We start from the raw sequence: 21,189 nt of genomic DNA, 5'->3' as shown, positions 1-21,189 counted from the left end.
ATGATTATTTGTGGAACACATGCTAAATGCAGGGCACGATGACAAGAGCCACAGAGAAAGAAGTTGACTCAGATTCAGGCCCTTGGCTCAAGGATGTCATTGACCCATAGAAAGTTTTCAGTAAAAAACTGCCACAGAGGACAAACAAAAACATTCAGCCATAGAAAGGAAGGAAGTTCTGATCCATGCTATGACATGGGTGAACCCTGAAGACATCAGGTTGAGTGAAGTAAGCCAGACACCAGAAGACAATTATCGTATGATCTTGCTTACATGAAATACCTAGAATAAGCAAATTCATAGAGACAGAGTAGATTACAGGCCACCAGGGACCAGAGGGTGAGAGAAGGGGGAGTTATTGTTCGATGGGTGCAGAGTATCTGTTTGAAGTGATGGAAAAGTTGGCGTGATAGATGTTGGTGATGGTTGCCCCATGTGAATATAATTAACACCACTGAATTGCACACTTGAAAGTGGTTAAAATGGGAAATTTTGGATTGTATATATGTTCCTACCAAAAAGAGTCTAAGAAATGGGATGTCATCCTTTGGTAGATTTAGTCAAAGGTGTAATTATAATGCATGTTTTCCAGGTATGTCATTATATTACTCTCAAGTACGAAAAGCTGTGGACAACATTTTAAGACACCTTGATAAAGAAGTAGGAAGGTGCATGATGCTGACCAATGTCCAGATGTTAAACAAAGAACCGGAAGACATGATCACGTGAGTATTAATGAGAATAGGTTTACAAAGAATTAACCAAAAGACTGTAGCACAGAGTCTTCTCATTTATTCTTCCCACTTATATTGTATTTTGTTTGCATCCTCTTAGAATCTATATTCTAAGAAGTGTTAAAGATGGTAGAAATACTTTGACAGTATTTGGCTAACTATAAAAATGAGGTCAAACTTGAGATTGATCTACTTTGGCTAAATCTCAAGTATCAATAGACCAGGAAGGTAAAAAATGGGGCCCAAGAAATCATAGACTGGTCCACATTTTTCAGAAGTAATGTGTAGTTCCCAAACTCTATCACAACCTTTGGGATAGAGTGACATCACCTATTTACAGATATTCCGTCTTTGCAAACCTTAAGTTTGCTTGTTTCCAGTGACAGTTCCTGAACTCTGAGAGTTAAGCCTGCTTGATACTCTCCACATAACTGTCAGAGTTATCATGTATTTCAAGGAAACATTTGTAGCTTTGAATGTAGAAATCAAATGTTCATAGCCAAAATCTACAGATCTAGTTTTCTAATTAGAGATTTGCAGAGGAAATTTGAACAACTTGTCTTCATTATTTTTAATTAATTATGGCAGGAACTAAGATTAGGTTATAATTCTACACTTTAAGAAAGTTTGGACTTTGTTGTAGGGTTGTGGATTAAATTATTTTTGGCAGCTATGTCATAAATTTCCAAAAATATAATTAGGAAAACTTCCTTTGTCACCCAGCATATACAGCACCAAATAGCAGAATTAAACTGAAGGTTGTTACTTATAGAGACAATTTCATAATGTGAGCTTTTATTTTTATAACAGTAGTAAAGTGTTCATAATTTTAAAAATTCAAAAATACAGAATCATTTTAAATATATATTTATCAGTATATGAAGTTAAAATGAAAACCTCCTCTTCACATCCCACTTGATGTCAGCAACCATTCCTTGGCTCAGTGTAATTCCTTCCAGACTTTTTCCTATGCCAACACAAATATATACATCTATGTAAACATACACATTTTTCTACAAAAATGGGATTGCACAATGCATGTTTTCCTGCAGTTTGCCAATCATTTGATTTAAATGATATGAAGATCATGTCACTTTAGATTTTTCTGCCAAAATGATAGCAGACTCAAGATTGGCCAAGGCTAATAACAGTAAATACATCATCTAAAACTCTGGTTCTTACTTCACAAATTGCCAGATTGTCAATAAAACCTTTAACCTCATTATTTCTTACTTCTTTTTTTTTCATTGAATAACATTTAGTGTTTTTTTATTGTAGAATATCACATTTATACATAGCAGTGATAACTTTCCAAGTGCAATTTAACAAGTAGTTAGCAAATTTCAAAGAATGTTATAGGTTACAGTTCTACAGTTACAGTTATTTCCTTATTGTGAAATATAACATATATGCAAAAAGGTAATATTTTTCAAAGTATGATTTAACAAGTAGTTATATAGAAATTTCCAAAACTGTTATGAGTTACAGTACCATAGTTTCGTTTATTTCCTTATTGTGAAATATATCATATATGAAAAAGGTGATAACTTTCTAATTATAATTTAATGAGTAGCTATAGAACAAATTGCAAAGAATGTTATGGGTTACAGTTCCACCATTTCAATTCTATCCTTCTAGCTATTCTAATACCCTAGCAACTAAGAAGAAAAAAATTATTTAGAGATTCAACATTCATAATCCTTTGTTAGCTTTCATCTTGCCTGTTGCTACCCCTTCCTCTCTAGTTTAATCACTTTCCTGATCTTCAGGGATGTCTAGGCAGTGACCACCCTAACCTGTTCATGTTGAAAAGAGGTGTCGACATTATGGGAAAAGGGACACATCTGGTTGATGTTCTTGAAGAGGCTGTTGCTTTTGGGTTTTGGAACTATTCCTTACTTCTTGAATATAATGAAACAATTTACAATTTAATATGTGGAATATGTAAATTTAATATAGATGAAATGTCTTTAAAACTTCTGCCATAATGTTTCCTCTAAAAAATATTGAAGAAATTAAAGACCTTTAAAGATGAGCTATAATCAATATACATTATAAAAAGAAGTCAAGACCGAAATAATAGTTATTATCAGTAGTACAGGTTTAACTATAAATATAAATTTAAATAGTTCCTTTGTATTTTAACCAACACTTGAAACTTTTTCAGATTCTTCTTGACTTTTTCTGTTCAGCCATCTTAAAACTCCAAATAAGGCTAGGAATATTTTTCAGCTAGACTTTAAGGCAGATCCCTGAGTGGAAAATAACTAATTGCTGCATTTCTTAAAAAAAAGGAGAAACATTAGGGAATCATATAAGCATTTAGGAAAGCAGGGTGGAGGCCCACGTTAAGCCAATGGAAACACCCTGTAAGCGGCTATTTTGCGACTGGCCCACCACTTTCCCAGGCCCTGCTTAGGGCACGAACTTGCACACTGAGTGTTCTGTGTTGCGCCATCTCCATTCCTCAACTCTTTTGTGATTCATGCTAGCAAAAAAAAAAAAGTAAATAAAAAATAATAATTTTAACATCTGTTAATAACTTTTTCTTAATTATGTTATTTTGTGGGTTCACATGCTTCCCATAAAAGCCCAGAGAACAAGGACTGCAGTAAAAGGAAACCACACACCGATTACAGTTTCTAATCCAGGCTTGCTTTATCAGTTTGGAAGTCTGGCAAAGTTTGCCTTACCCTTCAGGCCAGACAGGATCATCCGTTTTCCAACAGATATGAAAATAGCCCCAGCTGTTGAAACACCTGGCGAGCTACTCTCTGAGTTGCAAATGAACAATTAGGAGACATCACTAACCCTTCCCCGCAGGGCTATTGAGGATGTCATCTGAAGACTTCCTTTCCTTGAGCTAGTTGAAGACCACTGTGCAACTGCTCCTTACGGGCAAGGAGTATGGCAAAGGAGAGAAAATAACCTTACGATTTCCCACAAAAGTAGAGTGATTTTAGAAGTCAACCTGTATATGCTATATTTTTCACATAAACGGTTTTGTAATTCATTCTTAACAAACTTGCAAAAGCACACTGAAAGGTATTGCCACAGAGCAAAACTGCTGTTTGATTATGATCTTGAGATGACAAAGAGAACGGGTTCTGCTTGTTGCATTTCTATTCTGTTTACAGTTTATGTTCCAAGAGTGGATTAATTCTCCATAGAGTTCAAGCCCATCAGTGTAATTTTAAAATTAAAAATGATTGCACAATTGGAATAGCTAGAAGTAAATACCTGAAAATATCAAACTGCAACCCAGTAGCCTTGACTCTTGAAGCAATGTAGCTTACAAGGGGTGACAGTGTGATTGTGAAAACCTTATGGATCACACTCCCTTTATCCAGTGTATGGATGGGTAAGTAGAAAAATGGGGACAAAAACTAAATGAAAAATAGGGTGGGTAGGGGGGATGATTTTGGTGTTCTTTTTTTATTTTTTCTTATGTTTACTTTTTGTGGTATAAGGAAAATGCTCAAAAAATAGATTGGGGTGACGAGTGTACAACTATATGATGGTGGTGTACAATCAGCTGTGAACAGCTGATTGTACACCATGGATGATTGTATGGTAGGTGAATATATCTCAATAAAAGCAAATTTTTAAAAAATGGATGCACAACTATATACATTACAAGATTTTACTTGTCATTATGAAAGGCTTATTTTGAAAGAATTTTTTTTAATGCATAGAATGAGGATCTAGAGGAAGAAGCATAAATCCTCAGGGAGAGAAGCTTCCAGTTGTCATTCCTGTTAGAGGCATCTTTCTTTGTCTTCGTCAAAATCCCATTTTAAAATACTGATTGTGGTAACTACTGCAACCTTTTTCTTACGTGCTGATGCATTTAGGCATTCTTATGAATCTGATAATTTAAACGCTGCCCCAAAAGGACCAAACCCCATGGGTTTCAACTACATGGCAGTCAGATGGTACAGTGCTATTAATATCTGCATTTTTCCTTCCAGATTTATACCTCTGTATTACATTTCCGTTTTTAAAGGGACTCTGAGAACTGGCCACGCTAAAAGAGCATAAGCATTTGAGAGTGATATGGGCGTAACAACAGCCTGTGCTTCAGGAGACACAGATTCTAGTCTTTGTTCACTGATTTGATTGACAGATATATATTTTTTTTATTTCCATAACCTATTGACCTATGTTTAAACTTTGTTTTTAAATCTAGGGGTGAGAGAAAGCCAAAAATAGATCTTTTCAGGACCTGTGTGGCTGCGATTCCTCGGCTGCTCCCCGATGGGATGTCAAAACTTGAGCTTATTGACTTGCTGGCTAGGTAGGTGATAACAGTGGTGGGCCTTAAATGACCAAAAGTGGTTGGAATCCTTTGTCATGATTCCTAACAAATAGAATAATCAACAACAGATTCATGTTTACTGAATGAGGCATTGGCTAGGCACTCTATACAGGCAGGGAGGAATAAAGAAATACATTTTTTTTAATTTTCACATGGTCAAGGGGTTAAAAAATCCAATTTAGAGGCTAATACATAAGCATATAAAGAGGAAACCAACAACCCAAAGCCCAGAGTTGTGCTAATTATTGGCACAAAATGTGTGATGCTTGAGTTCAGCAGGGAAAGGGATTACCGTGGACTGGGGAAGCCCACAGAAAGCTCCTGGGAGAACCACCATACAATTCAGAAAGGGAAGGAGAGTGACGTGAGCAAAGACACAGAGGTGGTACTGGGAAATGAGATGAGCCTGGCAGGAAAAGAGTTAATTCAGAGTCCAGTCCCCAGTTGGAGATCCACAGAATCCCAGGAGCCTCCAAGGTGGCTAATGGGGACCTCAGGCTGGTTTTAGTACTTAAGCATCTGTTACCACCCCAGCCCCCACAAACATGCACAGTCCAACTAGAACCTGAAGTGTATTTGCTTTGAGTGGAATATACCATGGTAGTTTAGTAAGCTTGGTTATCTCACGTTGATCTGAAGCTCTGGTTAACAGTTATCCACGTCTTTAGTTCAGAAATAAAAAGTGAATCATTGCCCAAATGCAATTTGGAAGGAAAGACCATTGGAAACATGGGGGGCATGGAGGGAATGGAATGAGGAAGAACTAAAGTCCTCCTCGGCTTAGAAAACAGGAAAGACAGAAGTGCTAGGAAATCCAGAGATGAAAGAAGATAGAAAGACCTAAGACTGGAGACTCTGTAGAGTCTCAGCTAATCTTGACCGTTAGCTGAGGCATTTGGACTGATGAAGTTTTTAAGCAGAGGAAGAACATGATAAAAATGTCACTTTAAGCTGGCTGACCCAATGGTGGTGGAATAAAGGAAAGCCTGGAGGAGGGTGACAAGTCTGGGTATAACGTAGCTCCCCACATCCTCTATTCTTCTCAGAGCACCTTCTATCAGTGTACACATGAAATAACTCCGTCCTCCATCCCACAAAACTACAGGTCACGAGTGGCCTCCACAAGGCTCCTGGGAACCCCCTGGAGTCTTCTGTTCTCTGGGTTATTATGGTTCTCTCTCGTCCTGGACAGCCAGATTGGACTGCTCTGTTGGTCACTTCTAGTTTTATAGCCCATTTCTCTTCTCTCCCAATGTGGACACAGCCATTCCCTTCCCTCTCCCAGGCACCCCTAGCACAAGGACGATGCTGGAATTTGAAGTTTACTGAAGGTCTGTGGCTTTTGAAATCACTAATTCAAGAACTATTCTCTCTGACCAAAGCCTGCAACCCTCCTGCTGGCCTTTCCCACCTGTTATCACTGTAACCTGTTTTTGCTCTCATCAGCAACCTCTAGACTACTGATCCTTCTTCTTTCTTTCATGCTATGTTTAGGATCTACTTTTAAGAAGAAAACAAGCTTTAAAAATCACAGGCTAGGTCTTTGTTGAGGGAAGTAGAGTTTAAGCAACTAGTAACCAGAAGGAGAATAAAGAGCATGTTTCTTGAAAGTAGGGAAGCAGTGGGAAAGAGGGAAAAAAACTTGGACCCAAAAGCAGTTTCCAAAGTTTGACAGTTCCTCAGAAACTTTAGCATTAAATTCCCATAGGACCTGGCAATTCCACTCCTAGATATACTCCCAAAAGCATTGAGAGCAAGGGCTTAAACAGATACTTGTACACCAATTTTCATAGCAGCATTATTCACAGTATCCAAAAAGTGAAAGCAACCCAAGTACCCTTCAAAAGATGAATGGATAAACAAAATGTGGTGTATACATGCAATAGAGTATTATTTAGCCTTAAAAAAGGAATGAAGTTCTGATAGATGCTTCAACAGAGATGAACTTTGAAGACATCATACTGTATGAAATAAGCCAGCCACAAAAAGACAAATATTATAGGATTCCACTTATGTGAAATAGCTAGAATAAGCAAATTCATAGAGACAGAAACTAGTTTAGAGGGGCTGGGAGAGGGGGAGATGGGGAGGTAATGCCTGATGAGTACAGAGTTTCTGTTTGGGATGATGAAAAAGTTTTCGTGGTGATGGTAGCACAGTGTTATAAATGTAACCAATGCCACTGAACTGTACACTTGAAAGTGGTTAAAATGGAAGAGTGTATGTTTCATACATATGTTACCACAGTAGAAAGGGGTGTGGTTTTCCAGAGAACTCAGTGGTGCCATTATGATGAGAAGATCCAGGACAAAGGGTGGGATTTCCAAAGAATAATAAATAAAGGGTGGGGGAGGCTCAGATACTGTGTCGGACACAGGATGAAGGCAGGGATTCAGAATAAAGAAAAATGATGAGACGAGGACCACGGTTACCCGGAAATCTGATGGAGCAGTCGCGGTCATGGGTGAGAGTGCAGAGGACGTGCTTCCAGGAGACACGTTTCCACGAGGGGAGGAGGGCTGCCAAGTGAGCAGGCCGGACGTGGCCGTGAGAATCCGGAGCCAGAGGCCTGCCTGTGAACCCAGGAGAACCAGCCGCCACCCTGGGAGAGGCTTGGAAGAAAACTGGCTTCAGAATCATCTGGAAATCCTGAACTTCTCATCCCTGCTTTGCCTTTTTATTAGCTGTGTGATCTAGACAAATTACTTAAACACACCCCTTGCCAGCTTTCTTCTTGGTAACGCTGGAATAATACCACCTACCTCAGAGGACTTTGGGGGCACTAAATGAGGTAAGGGGTGTGCACTCTTTGGTGAATCGGAGGGAAAATGTTAAAGACAGTTATCTGTTAGATTGAAGCGTGGGAAAGTTCACTCTTCTCAGTAAAGTTCCGTTTGGTGATTAAACATGCCAAGGCCTGAAATATTATTTTTACATTTTGCGTAGCATTCTGGTACAACCTCTAACGTGATTTTTCTGTGATTCTGGGTGGGATACCCTGACCTCTGGGAGCCCCTCAACAGCCTTACCCGGCGATGCAGGAATCTGCAGCCCTGATGCCCGGCGGTCAGGAGGGAATTCTGTCGGACAGGGAGGGAATGGGAATGCTGTTTATAGCTGGCAGCGTCCATTAGTATGTAATCTTACAGAGCCGAAAACAAGGGTGCTGCTTTTATTAGGGAAAAGAACAAATAAATACTCTTGAGAGTTCAAGTCTTAGGGAAGAAATTAAGAAAATGACTGGAATTATTTGGGAAGCCTGAGAAGAGGCCTTTTCATGCTCTTCAAAAGCAGCCAGAAGCCACTCTCCTCAGGGAAGATAAGGAGCTCACGACCTGCACATGGGGGCTGTTAACCGATGAGAAAACGAGCCCCTTCAGGTCTCCTTGAGGGGGTCAGAGGACACACGTGAAGCAATTCAGTAGCGACACGTGGTTTTCAAGTGCCACACAAGACGTCTTTAGTCACTTTACATCCCCATGATCCAATCACTGTTGGATTAATTTGATTCAATATATGGTCTCCTCAGAGAGGTGTGAGACTTTTTATTTCAGGCATTCACAGCCACATTCATGGTACGTTTTTACTGGAGAAAAACTTGGTTTTCTTCACACTTGGCAAGAGAAGCGATGTTCACACAGGCTCCCCTCCCTCCCAGCTCTGTTCCCAGAGTAAGGGGTGGCACAGCAGTGTCCCTCGTAACTGGCTTATGGCCCCTTCCCTGAATTTCCGGTCATGTATAAATACCACAGCCACTAACCACTGACTTACATTGGTAAGTTCAGATTGTCAGTGGTGTGTGGAATGCAGCTGGCAAACCCCTTTCTCCAAGCTGCTAACTTTCTGAGTGTGTATGTGTCGGTCAACTAGCAAGAAAGGCTAAGTGTGAGGAATCCATCTTGTGGGCTGTCTGGCTGCCCAGGCCTTCCTGACATCCAGATAAGATCCCTGGAGGCACTTCCTGCCTGCCCACGCCAGAGCCGGCCCTTCTGCACTCTGGGTCCCTGAGGGCTCCCCATGTGGAAGGGGGAGCATCCTTTCTTCCTTGGCAGCCTCCATCTTTTTTCTCTCGCTCCTCCCAGACTCTTCCTACTCTATCCCTAGGCCAAGGAAGGACATTCTCCCCCAAAGGCCATATATGTGCCAGGGGTTTGCTGTTCAGCACTTACCCTCCCCTTTTAAAAATGTGACTGCTATATACACTGATACCCACCTCATAGGGTGGTGAGAAGTGGATTAAATAGTGTGTATCAGTCGCTGGGCATGGCGCCTAGCACACAGTCAGCTTTTAGCAACTATCAGTCGTTATTTTTAGGTATGTTTGCATTTGAAAAATGGTGTACCATTTTGTACAAAGTGTTTTCATGTACATTAGGTGAGGTAAGCTGGGCATCTCTTCATCCCTATTTTTCAGATTAGGAGATGGAACTTTAGAAGGGTTAATTCAGTTGCCCAAATTTATAGAATGTTCTTGAAGCCAAATGGAAGTGATGTGTCACTGGTTTTGTGCAAAATAACCATTGACACATTCTAGGCACTGTTTCCTTAAAAACTGTGGAAATTTCTGAGGTCATACATACTTAATGCTGCGACGGTCTGTGATATCTGATAAATATTTAATATTTATTCTGTTTTTACTTTTCAGCTGAGGGAGAGCTATGTTCTCAGTTGCATGGATTGCTTAATAAGCCATTTCATCTTGTTTCTTTATTTTCAATTGCTCTTTGGCTCAAAGCATTGAAGATACATGGAAGATCATTCTTGAATGCCTCCAGAGAAGGACTTCTCACCACTTGTGGTGAACTAGCCCAATAGCCAAGATCGAACTTGTCAGCAAGTTCATCCTTTTGGAAACCCTGGTCTCCACAGGTTTCACAAGTCTTCGGAATAAACTTTTGTTATCTTGCCATCTTCTAGAGGAGGATGTTTCTTCTAATTGATCTTTTCGTTTAGATATGGTTTGTGAATTTGAAATCACCCTTTTTATTCATGCACCTCTTTACGACAACATTATTAAAAGCTCCTGTGCCGATTGGAGCTGATTCTGCAGCTCGCCTCTACAGAAGTGTTTCCCATTAAGTGTGCTTTGTCCAACCTGGCCAACCAGGAGGGTAGCTTTGTTCAAGTTCTGTTTTTTCCCCATTTTGTAGCGTGTCCTCGCTTATTGGACCTTGTAGATCCGCGCGTGTCCTGTGACCTCCCCACTTGGCCACCCCGATCATTCCACACGGGGCTGCGGGACTGTTTCCATCCGCACACCGCAGCAGCGTGTTGGCCGGCTGAGCTGAGCGATTACAACCGCACAGGCCTGCTCGGTGCCCCTTGCGCCAGCTCCTGGAAGGGGCAGCTGCAATTTAGGCTGGCCATACTGGTTTCTTTGGGGGACTTCTAATGCCGTGTCACTGTGGAGGCTTTTTAAGCCCCCTGGAAAGCTTCATTCTTGTGTGACCGTGTATCCCGTGAGCCGGATTTAGATTCCTGGCAATCAAATCATCTTCTAGGACGTTTTGCCTTGGTTGCACGTAGTCAGGCTTCTTCATGAGCTGCTGTGTTCAAGTCTCGTTTCTCCTTCATTTGCTGCCTCCAGCTCCACTCTTGCAGAAGTTGTTTTGCTTTATTTTAATTGCAGTTGTTTATTTGTGGCTCAAGAACCCGTCCTTTCTTTCTGGTCGGGTTTCTGTATGTGATGGCCCAGCCCCCAGAGGGAAATGGGGGACACTGGGTGATTGCCCTCTTCTCACCCTCCATCCTCAGTTTTAAGACAAGGGAACATCAGAGGACCTGCAAATACGCCACCAGCACTACTCTGCTTTCCCGTGGGTCCTCGATACACAGAATGGCGCTATGTCTTTCTCAATGCATTCTGAGTCTCCTCTTCCTCTTTAGATGGCTAATTATCTTCCTGTTTCCTGTTTTGTAATATTAAATCTCATGTGATTCCCAAGATGATCTGTAATAATCTGGTTAAAATCTCATAAATCTAGAAATGAGAAAGATCCGGGTGGAAGAAACGGCAGATCCGTTTAATAGGCAGCTCTCTAATCCTGCTCTTTAGTGAACACACACTGGGAGGGACCCTCTCCCTGCTCACAGTGTCCTCCTTTTTCCTCCTCACCCGCTGCCGCACAGACATGCCCGACAGCTCTCAGTTCCTTGGCGGTTTGGGTCTTTTTTTCAACAAACGTTCCACTTTGATTATCAGCTGGGTCTTGTGTTCCCAAAGCTCCTTCCCCTCCCTGGCCCTGTATGTCTCTCAGGCACCAGGCCTATGTTTTTGACCTTTTCACTGGTCGAGTGTGTGAACACCCTCATCTCAGGAGGAGCCGCCCAGAATCCAAGGAGCTGGGGCTGCCCTGGGGCTCCAGGGTCCTTGAGATGATGATCCTTCCTGGTGATGATCCTTCCTGGTGGGTTTGAAGTTAAAACACATTCCAGATTGCAAATTGTGCCTGAGAGCCAAGTGAGCTGGAGAATAGAATTAATCTCATGTGGAAAGCTGAAATCTCAGCCCTCGCTTAAAAGCTTCATCTGAATAGACCATGACGTGGCTTTTATTCTTAACTCTAAAGTTAGATGCTTGGCTAGTTTCATGACCAACATGGTCATCTGTTATCTTCGTGTGTGCCTGTAGTCCCTATATTACTACCTGGCCTAAAAAGGTGTGGATTAATTAGGGTTCTCTAGGGAAACAGAATCAACAAGAGATATCTATAAATATAAGATTTATAAAAGTGTCTCATGCAACTGTGGGGACACACGAGTCCAAATTCCATCCGGCAGGCAGCTAACTGGCAACTCCAATGAAGATGTTCAATGAACTCCTCAGGAACCGAACTGGCAACTTTGACATATTCCTCAGGAAATGCTTCACTGGTCAGCCGAAGAAGTGAAGGTCCTCTGTCTTATTTAAAACTCTTCAGCTGATTGGATTAAATCCAGCCAACTGCATTCTCTCATTGTGGAAGACACGCCCTTTGTTGATGTCATCAGTCACAGCTGCAGCCAATTGACTGATGATTTCATAAACCAGCCTGTTGGTTTATTAACCAGCCACAAACATCCTTGCAGTAATTGTTAGGCCAGTGCTTGCTTGACCAGACAGCTGGGTACCATCACTTGGCCAAGCTGACAAGTGAACCTAACCATCACAATAAATAGGAATAAATAGGAATAATAAACTTAAGATGGGAAAAGAACTTCAAGGGCTTTTCATCCACAACTTTCTTCACACTATGGACTGCAGATACCTCCACGCTTCTTGTGGAGTAAAAGAGGGTTTCCTCCCCAAATGGGTGGGCTTTGGGCCCTTTATCTCAGCTCCTACCAGAGGAGCTCAGGTTTTATGCCTTACAGATTAGAGTTATACCTGAGATTTTCTTGGGAAAAAAATGAATCTGCTGCTAATAGAAATAAAAAGAAAATTTGAAAGTTCCTGCCTCTGATAATCCTTAATTGAAAGCCCAGGTTGAAGGCCTCTAACTTTTCTTTCAACAACTCTGATCTATTTAAGCATCATCGAACTAATTGGGTGAGTCTTCCCTAAAGAATTACCTCAGATCTTCCTTCTCAGTGTCTTTGTAGAACTTTACTTGCTTTCTGAGACAGGAAATATATTTTCCCTGACTTGGTATAAAGTCTGCTCATTAAAGAGCTTTTTGCCTCATTTGTTTTGTTGGATGGATCAATTAGTGTACATTATGCTTTAGGGAAAAGGAAAGGTGCTTTCTTATTGACCTTTTGAAATACTATCAATTCAGTAATAACTGAGACAACTTGTACCAGACTTGTTTTGTGGAGAAAACTTTGGATTAAGGATTAGAAGTCCTGGGCTGAATTCCTTTGGGCAACTCACTCTGGGCCACAGTCGCTTCTTGTGGGAATTGTGTCTGTCCCGTTTGTGGGACCCTCACTGACTCAGTCACTTCCTTCTCTGACGCCGAGTCCCTCCAGGCTACACGTCCTGGCAACTCTATCTTCTCAAGACCTTTCATATCCATCTCTTCCTTCCTTTCCTGCTCCATCTCTGCCGTGGGTCGGGCCTTCCACTGGATGCCTCCATCCCTGCAGTGACCTCCTCACTGGTCTCTGCCCCCGGTCTTGCTGCTTCTCCAAGGCATCCTCCTTTCTCCTGCCTGATGTCTTTCTAAACTGTGACCTAATCTCATTTCCTCCCCATGGCTGTCAGGATAAAGTTCATTTACTGAGTGCTTTCTCCATGCTTGGCCTGGTGCTAACCACAAGGCAGCCCATCTCAATGACCCTCACGACAGGTTTGTGAGATGCAGTAACAGTTTCAAGTGAGGGATCTGGGGCCCAGAGATTCAGCAACTTGCCAAGGTCACATAGCAGATAAGTGACAGGCAAGATATGGGTCCAGGCCCTCTGATCCGAGAGTACACGCTCGTCACCACTTCCATGCTGTGCCATGCTGCGTTGCCTCTGGGGAATCCGCAGGCCCCTCAGGCAGCTGCCCCTCCTTCCTCTCCAGCTCCGTCTCACATCTCGCTCTTGCAAGCACCCTGCCCGGAAGACCCTCCAGCCACACTGAACGAATGCCTTATCCTAAATGCTGGGTACAATCAGAACAATGCCTGAAGCTTAGGAGGGGCTCACAGAATATTAGTCTAGTAAACAAATGCAAGAATGCAACAATCAATAAAAAAACATTGCGTTTACTATAAGGCTCCAAACCAATGTCAAGATTTAATATGATTCTGATGTTCTAAGTTTAACCCCAAAGAAATGATATTCTTTAATTGCCTAACTCAGGGTTTCTCAGCCTTGGTGCTATCAACATTTTGGGCCAGATACTCCTTTGTTGTGGGGGACTGTCCTGTGAATTTTAGTATGTTTACAAACATTCTTGGCCTCCACCTATTAGATGCCAGTACCTGACCCCAAGCTGTGACAACCAAAAACATCTCCAGACTCGGCCAAATATCCTGGTGGGCGGGGGAGGTGTGGAAGAAGGGGAGGGAGCAAAGCCAGGTGAGGCCCTCTGGTCACCTCTCGCTGCTCACTTGTACTGAACTTCTGAAGAAGTCCTGAAGCTTCTCCAGTCCTCAGATTTTTCATCCTTAAAAGTAGTAGGCTTTCTTTCCTTCCCTCTCTCCTCCTCAGCGCTGCCTACGGAGGTGGCAGCCATCTCCTACCCGGCGTCATGGCTGCCCTCAGACCCCTTGCGAAGCCCAAGATCATCAAAAAGAGGACCAAGAAGTTCTTGCAGCACCAGTCAGACTGATACGTCAAAGTTAAGCGTAACTGGAGGCAACCCAGAGGCATAGACAACAGGGTGCAGAGAAGATTCAAGGGCCACATCTTGATGACCAACACTGGTTATGGAAGCAACAAGAAAATGAAGCACATGCTGCCCAGTGGCTTCCGAAAGTTCCTGGTCCACAATGTCAAGGAGCTGGAAGTGCGGCTGATGTGCAACAAATCTTACTGCGCTGAGACTGCTCACAGCATTTCTTCCAAGAACCACAAAGCCATCATGGAAAGAGCAGCCCAGCCATCAATGTCCGGCTTCACGGAGAAGAAAACGAATAGATAGCCCATGCACAAGTTTTATTTGTGTGAAATAAAACCATAAAACATCTGCCAAAAAAAAAAGGTAGTAGGGTTTGATACTGATTTATTCTGTAGTGAATAATGTATTAGGAAGTATTCATATACAGCTAAAGGCACGGTGGCATCCTAGATTGCATTCTGAAGTAGAAAAAAGCCATTAGTTAGTGGGACACTGGTGACATCTGAATGAAGTCTGTAGTTTAGTTAATAGTGTTGTACCAGCGTTACTGGTTTTGACAGACGTACCATGGTCACATGGATGTTACCATTAGAAGAGGCCGGGTGAAGGGTACAGGGAACTCTTTACCCCCTTTGCCACTCTTTGGTAAATCTAATGTTGAATGGTTTTTTTTAAGTACTCATATAAATCATTTACTAAACAAAAGGAAGGGAGACCCATTTCTCCAGACACAAGTAGAAATAGAGATCTATATATTTTCTTTCCTTTGATCCCATGTGAGTAAAAGAAAGATGGGCTAGAAGACAAATTAATAAAATAAACGGTATTATTGTGTTCTGTTCCCTTCACAGGCTTTCCATTCATATGGATGATGAACTGCGACACATTGCACAAAATTCTCTTCAGGGTCTGCTGGTCGACTTCTCAGACTGGAGAGAAGACGTGCTGTTTGGCTTCACCAACTTCCTGCTCCGGGAAGTGAATGACATGCACCACGCACTGCTGGATTCGTCCCTGAGGCTGCTGCTGCAGCTGCTCGCCCAGTGGAAACTGGCCACACAGACTCCGGGAAGAGTCTGCGAGCGAGGCAGCAGACCCAGGGACTCCGAGGTGGTCTTGGCTCTTTCCCCGCCAGTGTGCTCCCTTCTGTGTAGCCCGTATGTAAATGACCCGCAGCCTAGAGGGGCTCTGGGGGTCTTACTGGGGCCCCCTGGGAGCTTTCTCCCTGCTGGGGGCCTTAGCTCTTCCATCAGCACCAGTCGTGACCCAAAAACTCAGGTCAGGTTTCTGAGCTTGGCAAGGCTGTTTAGGGAGTAGACACTGCCTTTCCCAGAGAATTCGGTTTACAGATCTGTTTGTAAGAGCAAATGACTCGAGGCCGTGGAGATAGAGCTAGACGTGGACATGGATGTATGGAAGTTAGCTGCTCACCAGTTTTTTCCTAGTCAACAATATATTGGTTGCTTTGCCCATTAAGGATGGTGAAGAAAATGCAGCTTTGTGGTTTCCTTTTTCTCTCATGTCTCAGGCCCGAGTGTAAAAGTGAATGCTGCTTCTGGGTGACCTTTTGGAGGGCAGGTTGTGGGGGGGTTGTCAGAGGAGAATCCAGAGCAGTGATGAGACATTGGCCATGAGCAGGTGGAGACAGGGGTCTGGCTAGAGCAGAGCGTGACCCAGAGTCCGAGGGTCAGGGAGACCCCGGGCAGCCGAGCAGTGTGTGGGCCACAGTGAGGGTTCCGGACGGGCCAGCCTCAGAGATGCCCTTCAGCCCCGCTCCTTCCTGTGGGTCACACACAGACCAAACGGCGACAGGTAGAACAGCAAGGAAAATACGCTCGTAAAGGGAAAACGGAATTCAAGGTGGAATCCACATTATTGTCTGCTTTCTGTTTTGTTTTAGACTCACTTGTTTGCAGTTTGGGCACTTTCCAAACCCATCTCATAAATTTTCCAAACCTAGATTAGCATCTAACAAGCAAACAGTTAAACAAGTCAGAATAGAAAACAGATGTTTCAAAATTTACTTAATAGTCTCCAAAAATCTATAGATAATCACAGTTAAACAAATTAGGCCACTTTGTACGTATAGTATAATCTCGAATATGGGATAGAAGCAGTTTGGTTTTTATTAATGTCAATATTAATATTCTTTGAGAAATTATTTCTTATCAGAGGTAACAGTGTTAATGGCAATCCAGAACAACAATTGATCTGAGAAATAAAAAGGGGTCTATGATATTTTGTGCATAATAATGAATTCTAATTTATAATTGTATTCTATTTTAATATTACGTGGTCAAGTTGGTCAAAATATACCGAAAGCCACGACATATAGGAGCATTTGCTTCTCCTTCCATCGTGATTCTTCTGCAATGTTCTGTTCTGATTGCCTGGCAGCTCATTGCGAACGGATCCAGCCACAGAGGTCAGTCGGAACGTGGCCCTCACTGCAGCGTGCTCCACGCCGTGGAAGGCTTTGCCCTCGTCCTGCTCTGCAGTTTTCAGGTTGCCACACGCAAACTGTCAGTTTTAATCCTCAAGGAAATCCGAGCGTTGTTTATGGCCCTGGGTCAGCCTGAGGTATGAGTTTTCCTTCTGAATTTTCTGATTCGTATCTTCTTTCAGCAATTTTGAAGTTTAAACAAAAACTATCAATCCTACATTACTATTCTGTGTACTTTTGTTTCACACAATGTCAACAAATAATCTTTTACTCGCTGTTGTGGTTTTTTTATTATGTAATACCACTCTTAACATACCAGAGAAAAATCATATATCCTGAGAGTAGTAGAAGAGGTAATTCCTGGTTCTCTAGGAGATGATGCTTTGCTGAAGAAGTGAAGATGTTTAAGATTAATTCAGGTTATCAATTGTTTTTCTTCATAGTCTTCCACATATGTCTGATTAAGATATGATTGCATTTATAGTAGAGGATGAACTTGAGAAGGTGCTCCGTCTCACTTATAATGATCGAGGCACCAAACATCCTGACTGAAGGAACGTTGTTTAATCTTGATGGGGGTAGAAACTCATCCCCTTGAGCTGGAAGAAGCAGCCATTTATTGAGCACCATCAATGGCAGCTAACCTCGTGCACTGTCAGGGGCTGCGCGCCTGGATGTGCAGCTCTTTGCCTGCAGCCACAGATGGTCCCATCCTGTGCATGAGTTGATGACAGAAGGCCCATCTTTCCCTGTCACCTGCTTCCTTAGGAAAATGCTACTTTCCATTTTCTTGTTTTAATGTACTGGACTTGGTTTCACGGTCCTCAACATGGTTCTTGTCTCCTCAAAATATTTTCAAGCTCTTCATGATCTTTCCCACTCAAATGGCTTCCAATATTATTTCAGGACCCCATCTCTGGTGTCCATTACCTGGATCTCTAAGATTTGCTGGTTTGGGGTAAACCTCCATTAGGTCTCTAATTAGGACAGTAACTAGAATAGCAATCCCTTATGGATGTGTGAGGCCCTGTGCTAAGTGCTTTAGACATATTATCTCATTTAATCTCACGATAACCTTGGAATGGGTACTGTGATTGTCCCCAGTGTGCAGATACCGAGACTGAGTTGTGGGGAAGTTCAGTGCTTTGTCTAAAATCAACAGCAAGCATTTGACTGAGCCAGGATTCAAATCCAGATACATATGCCTCGAAAGCCCCATGTTCTTCACTGCTGTTCCGCCAGACTGTGTGAAGGACGTTTCTTGTATGTTGTCTTCTTTGACCAGCCACAGCTTTCTGAAACCTCTCTCCTTTATACATATCCCAAACTTTCCACTCCTATAAGGTTTCTAAGTAAGCAATTTTGCATTGCTTCCTTTTGCTATAATAAAGGATGGCAAGCATGTAATATTCATATCCATATGCACTGTTCATGTAGAAGAATTTCCTATGATGCTCTAACTTGTGCCCTTTGTAATATGTTTGTTTTATCAGATAGCTGTATACAACATAGCTACCACAGTCCCCAGCGTAGTGTCATTTGGCACAACAATTCACTCACAGTCAACAATTTATCAGTTATTTTATCAGGGGCTAAAATAAGTATCATTTTCATAGTCTGATAATGCACATTCTTATAAGATTTCTGTTCCTTAAAATTAATGACCATATAAGCCCTTTAGTGAATAACGTACTGTTCTCTTGTACACATGCAAGTCTTTGCAATGTAGGTAGCAGCTCTTCAGTGCAGTGTGAAACTGGGGCTGTATTTATCTTCCACTGCAACTTGAAAGGCTAACCACAGAATCACAGGGAGTTGTATCCACTGCCCTCCCCCATGCTGGTGCTGTCGTTTCTGTGAGGGAAGACATCACTATCTTGCAGGCTGTTCTGCTTGGTGTATTGGACACAGGCAGTGGGGGTGGGTGGGAGGCTCCATTTTCCCAGGGAGAGTAATTAATTGCCTGTCATTTGTGCAGGACGATGACAGGCCTATGATTGATGTCATGGATCAGCTGAGTTCCGCCATCCTCGAAAGCTTTATCCACGTTGCAGTTTCAGATTCAGTGAGTACGCACTCGATCCTGGTTGCTAGTAGTTTGTAAATAAATGCTTTGGACCTGTCTTTAAAAGAGAGACAAAGAAAATTTAGGTGGAAGAATTTCTGGGGTCTTATGTCAGAATAGTCAACTGACACAAAGGTGCTTAGGAAAAGAAGACTAGCTCAGGAGATACTTGGACAAATCCCAAATGTTATTGATAACATTTTAAAACTGCAGTTTCAAGAAAGAATTGCTCAGGATTATTCAAGAAAAGTAATTTGCCTGTTGACTATACTTCAGCTATATGTAACTTACATTTATGTGGCATTTTACAGTTTATACAGTGCTTTCAGGTTTATTGTCTTATTTGACTCTGTTATTGCAACTCAAAAATGTTATGTGGCAGGGCCACTGTCACACCAAAAGACAGCATCCAAGCCAGGATTTGAACCTGTTTGGATCCAAATCTAGTAGAGCTTTATTGCCTGTATAAATACATTCTTCCTTTTAAAAAGCATATTAGCAGCTTTCAATTTCCTGAATAAGTAGAGGAGAAATTGAAACTGATTTTAATTATCTGGTTTTTAAAAAGCGAAAGTACAGTAAGGGACCCTGGATTCATTTCAGCTGAGTAGCTGGAGAGAGGCAGGGTGGTGGATCTGAGACTGCAGAAGACATTGCCGATGCCCCGTGCAGAGAATTGTCAAATAGCTTTCAATGAACACAGAACTATGAGCTTTTCTTGGCCTTCTCTAGCTGAGATTGAGCACAGATCCCTATTTTTAGTAGCCCCGTTTTTCCTCAGGGTATTAATAATAATAATATTTGCTAAAACCATCAGCCAGCACTGCAGACCTTAGCAGTGATATTGACGATGCCCTCCTTCTTCTTTTAGCAATTCAAATTGTGCTAACGAGGAATGGTCAACTTTAATTGTTTTTCCATGCATGTCTCACACACCTGCAGATAATGCTATTCTCACTTGTTCATGTGATTTTGTTCTGTGTTTATCTGAATCAAAGCACTGAGCCATGGATAACTAAATCTGCATTTAGGAAGATGCACAAAAAAAGGGGAGAATAAGGATGTGGGAAAGCAGGGCCTGCTTTGTGCTAGGCGTTTTCACATGCGTTATCTCATGTCATTCACTTAAACATTAGGTGAGCTCCACGTTGTAATCCCCAAGTCATTAATTAAGGAGACAGAGGCTCTGGGATATTCAGTAATTTTCCAAGTCACACAGCTTCGGGCACAGCCTGATTTGGAATCTAATCATTCTTGCTCAGAAGCCCAAGCTCTGCCCATTACAGTCCATGAACTACTGAGGCTGCTAATTGTAGCACTCTCATCCAGGGCACTCAGAGTCCCAGCAGAGCACATGGATCACTTTAAATGCCCAAGAAATGTAAAAGCGGTTTCCTCTCCTGGTATGCAAACCAGATTATTTGAAAATTGGTCTCCTGTAAGCTTTGATATTCTGGACCTACAAGATAATGAACTAAAATCATATATGATTATGTATATACTTTCTATCTTTCAAGAGTTTTTGGAATGTATTATTTTGGCTTGGTATTAGAAGACAAGAATAGTTAGGTGTCACCTCAAATGTACCAGTAGAACACCCTTCATAGAAAGAATTGCACTTAGTCATCCTCCTAAATGAAAGGGAAGATATTTCAGTCTAAGTAAAGATAACGAAGATTATGGCTAAACTATATTATTTACAGAGATAAAACCACATTCATGACTCTCATAGATCCCTAACTTTTTCTGCATTTCAGAATGGTAAATTCATGGTCAAGTTGAAATGAACTAAGGTCATGTGTTTATTCAATAAATATTTAGGGAGCACCTCCTGGGCACGAGTGCACAGTGCCATTAACATCTAAAACTGTAAAATCCAAGCCCTGCCCTTCAGCTTTGCCCTTAGGCTGCTGACATCTAGCATAGGAAGCACTGATGACAGTGGACCGAGGCCATATGTGGTGAGCAAGGACAGGGAGTTCAGGTTCAAAGCCAGCCCGTGGCAGAGGGGGTCAGCAGGCGGGCGCTGAGGCTCAGCCCTGAAGGGGTGTGTGGCCGACCATTCGTCTTGAAGGGTTGCCCGTGTCTGTACCCACAGGCGACGTTACCGCTGACACACAACGTGGACCTGCAGTGGCTGGTGGAGTGGAACGCAGTCCTGGTCAACAGCCACTATGACGTGAAGAGCCCATCCCACGTGTGGATATTCGCCCAGTCCGTCAAAGACCCCTGGGTCCTCTGTCTCTTCAGTTTCCTGCGGCAGGAGAACTTGCCCAAACTCTGCCCCACGGCCCTCGGCTACGCCTGGCCCTATGCCTTCACTCGGCTACAGTCGGTCATGCCCCTAGTGGATCCAAAGTAAGGCACCCATGGGGCTTT

General features: G+C 42.4%; 1 protein-coding gene and 1 pseudogene across 6 annotated transcripts in view; both read left to right on the top strand.

Moving 5' to 3' along the window:
• Positions 1-21,189, top strand: part of FRY (FRY microtubule binding protein) — a 432,465-nt gene that overhangs the window by 295,990 nt on the left and 115,286 nt on the right. For all 6 annotated transcript variants that reach the window (XM_037799978.1, XM_037799979.1, XM_037799974.1 and 3 more), the window contains 6 exons: positions 593-725; positions 4,924-5,031; positions 15,154-15,412; positions 16,700-16,882; positions 18,724-18,810; positions 20,909-21,168. In XM_037799978.1, the coding sequence (XP_037655906.1) occupies positions 593-725; positions 4,924-5,031; positions 15,154-15,412; positions 16,700-16,882; positions 18,724-18,810; positions 20,909-21,168 (1,030 nt within the window). The remainder of the gene's footprint in view (positions 1-592; positions 726-4,923; positions 5,032-15,153; positions 15,413-16,699; positions 16,883-18,723; positions 18,811-20,908; positions 21,169-21,189) is intronic.
• LOC119506969 lies at positions 13,970-14,681 on the top strand (annotated as a pseudogene).

Source organism: Choloepus didactylus, chromosome 12 (assembly GCF_015220235.1).
Source record: "Choloepus didactylus isolate mChoDid1 chromosome 12, mChoDid1.pri, whole genome shotgun sequence".
Classification (NCBI taxonomy): domain Eukaryota; kingdom Metazoa; phylum Chordata; class Mammalia; order Pilosa; family Megalonychidae; genus Choloepus; species Choloepus didactylus.
The sequence above is the reverse complement of the archived record's forward strand: the minus strand, read 5'-3'. Positions and strand labels throughout refer to the sequence as shown.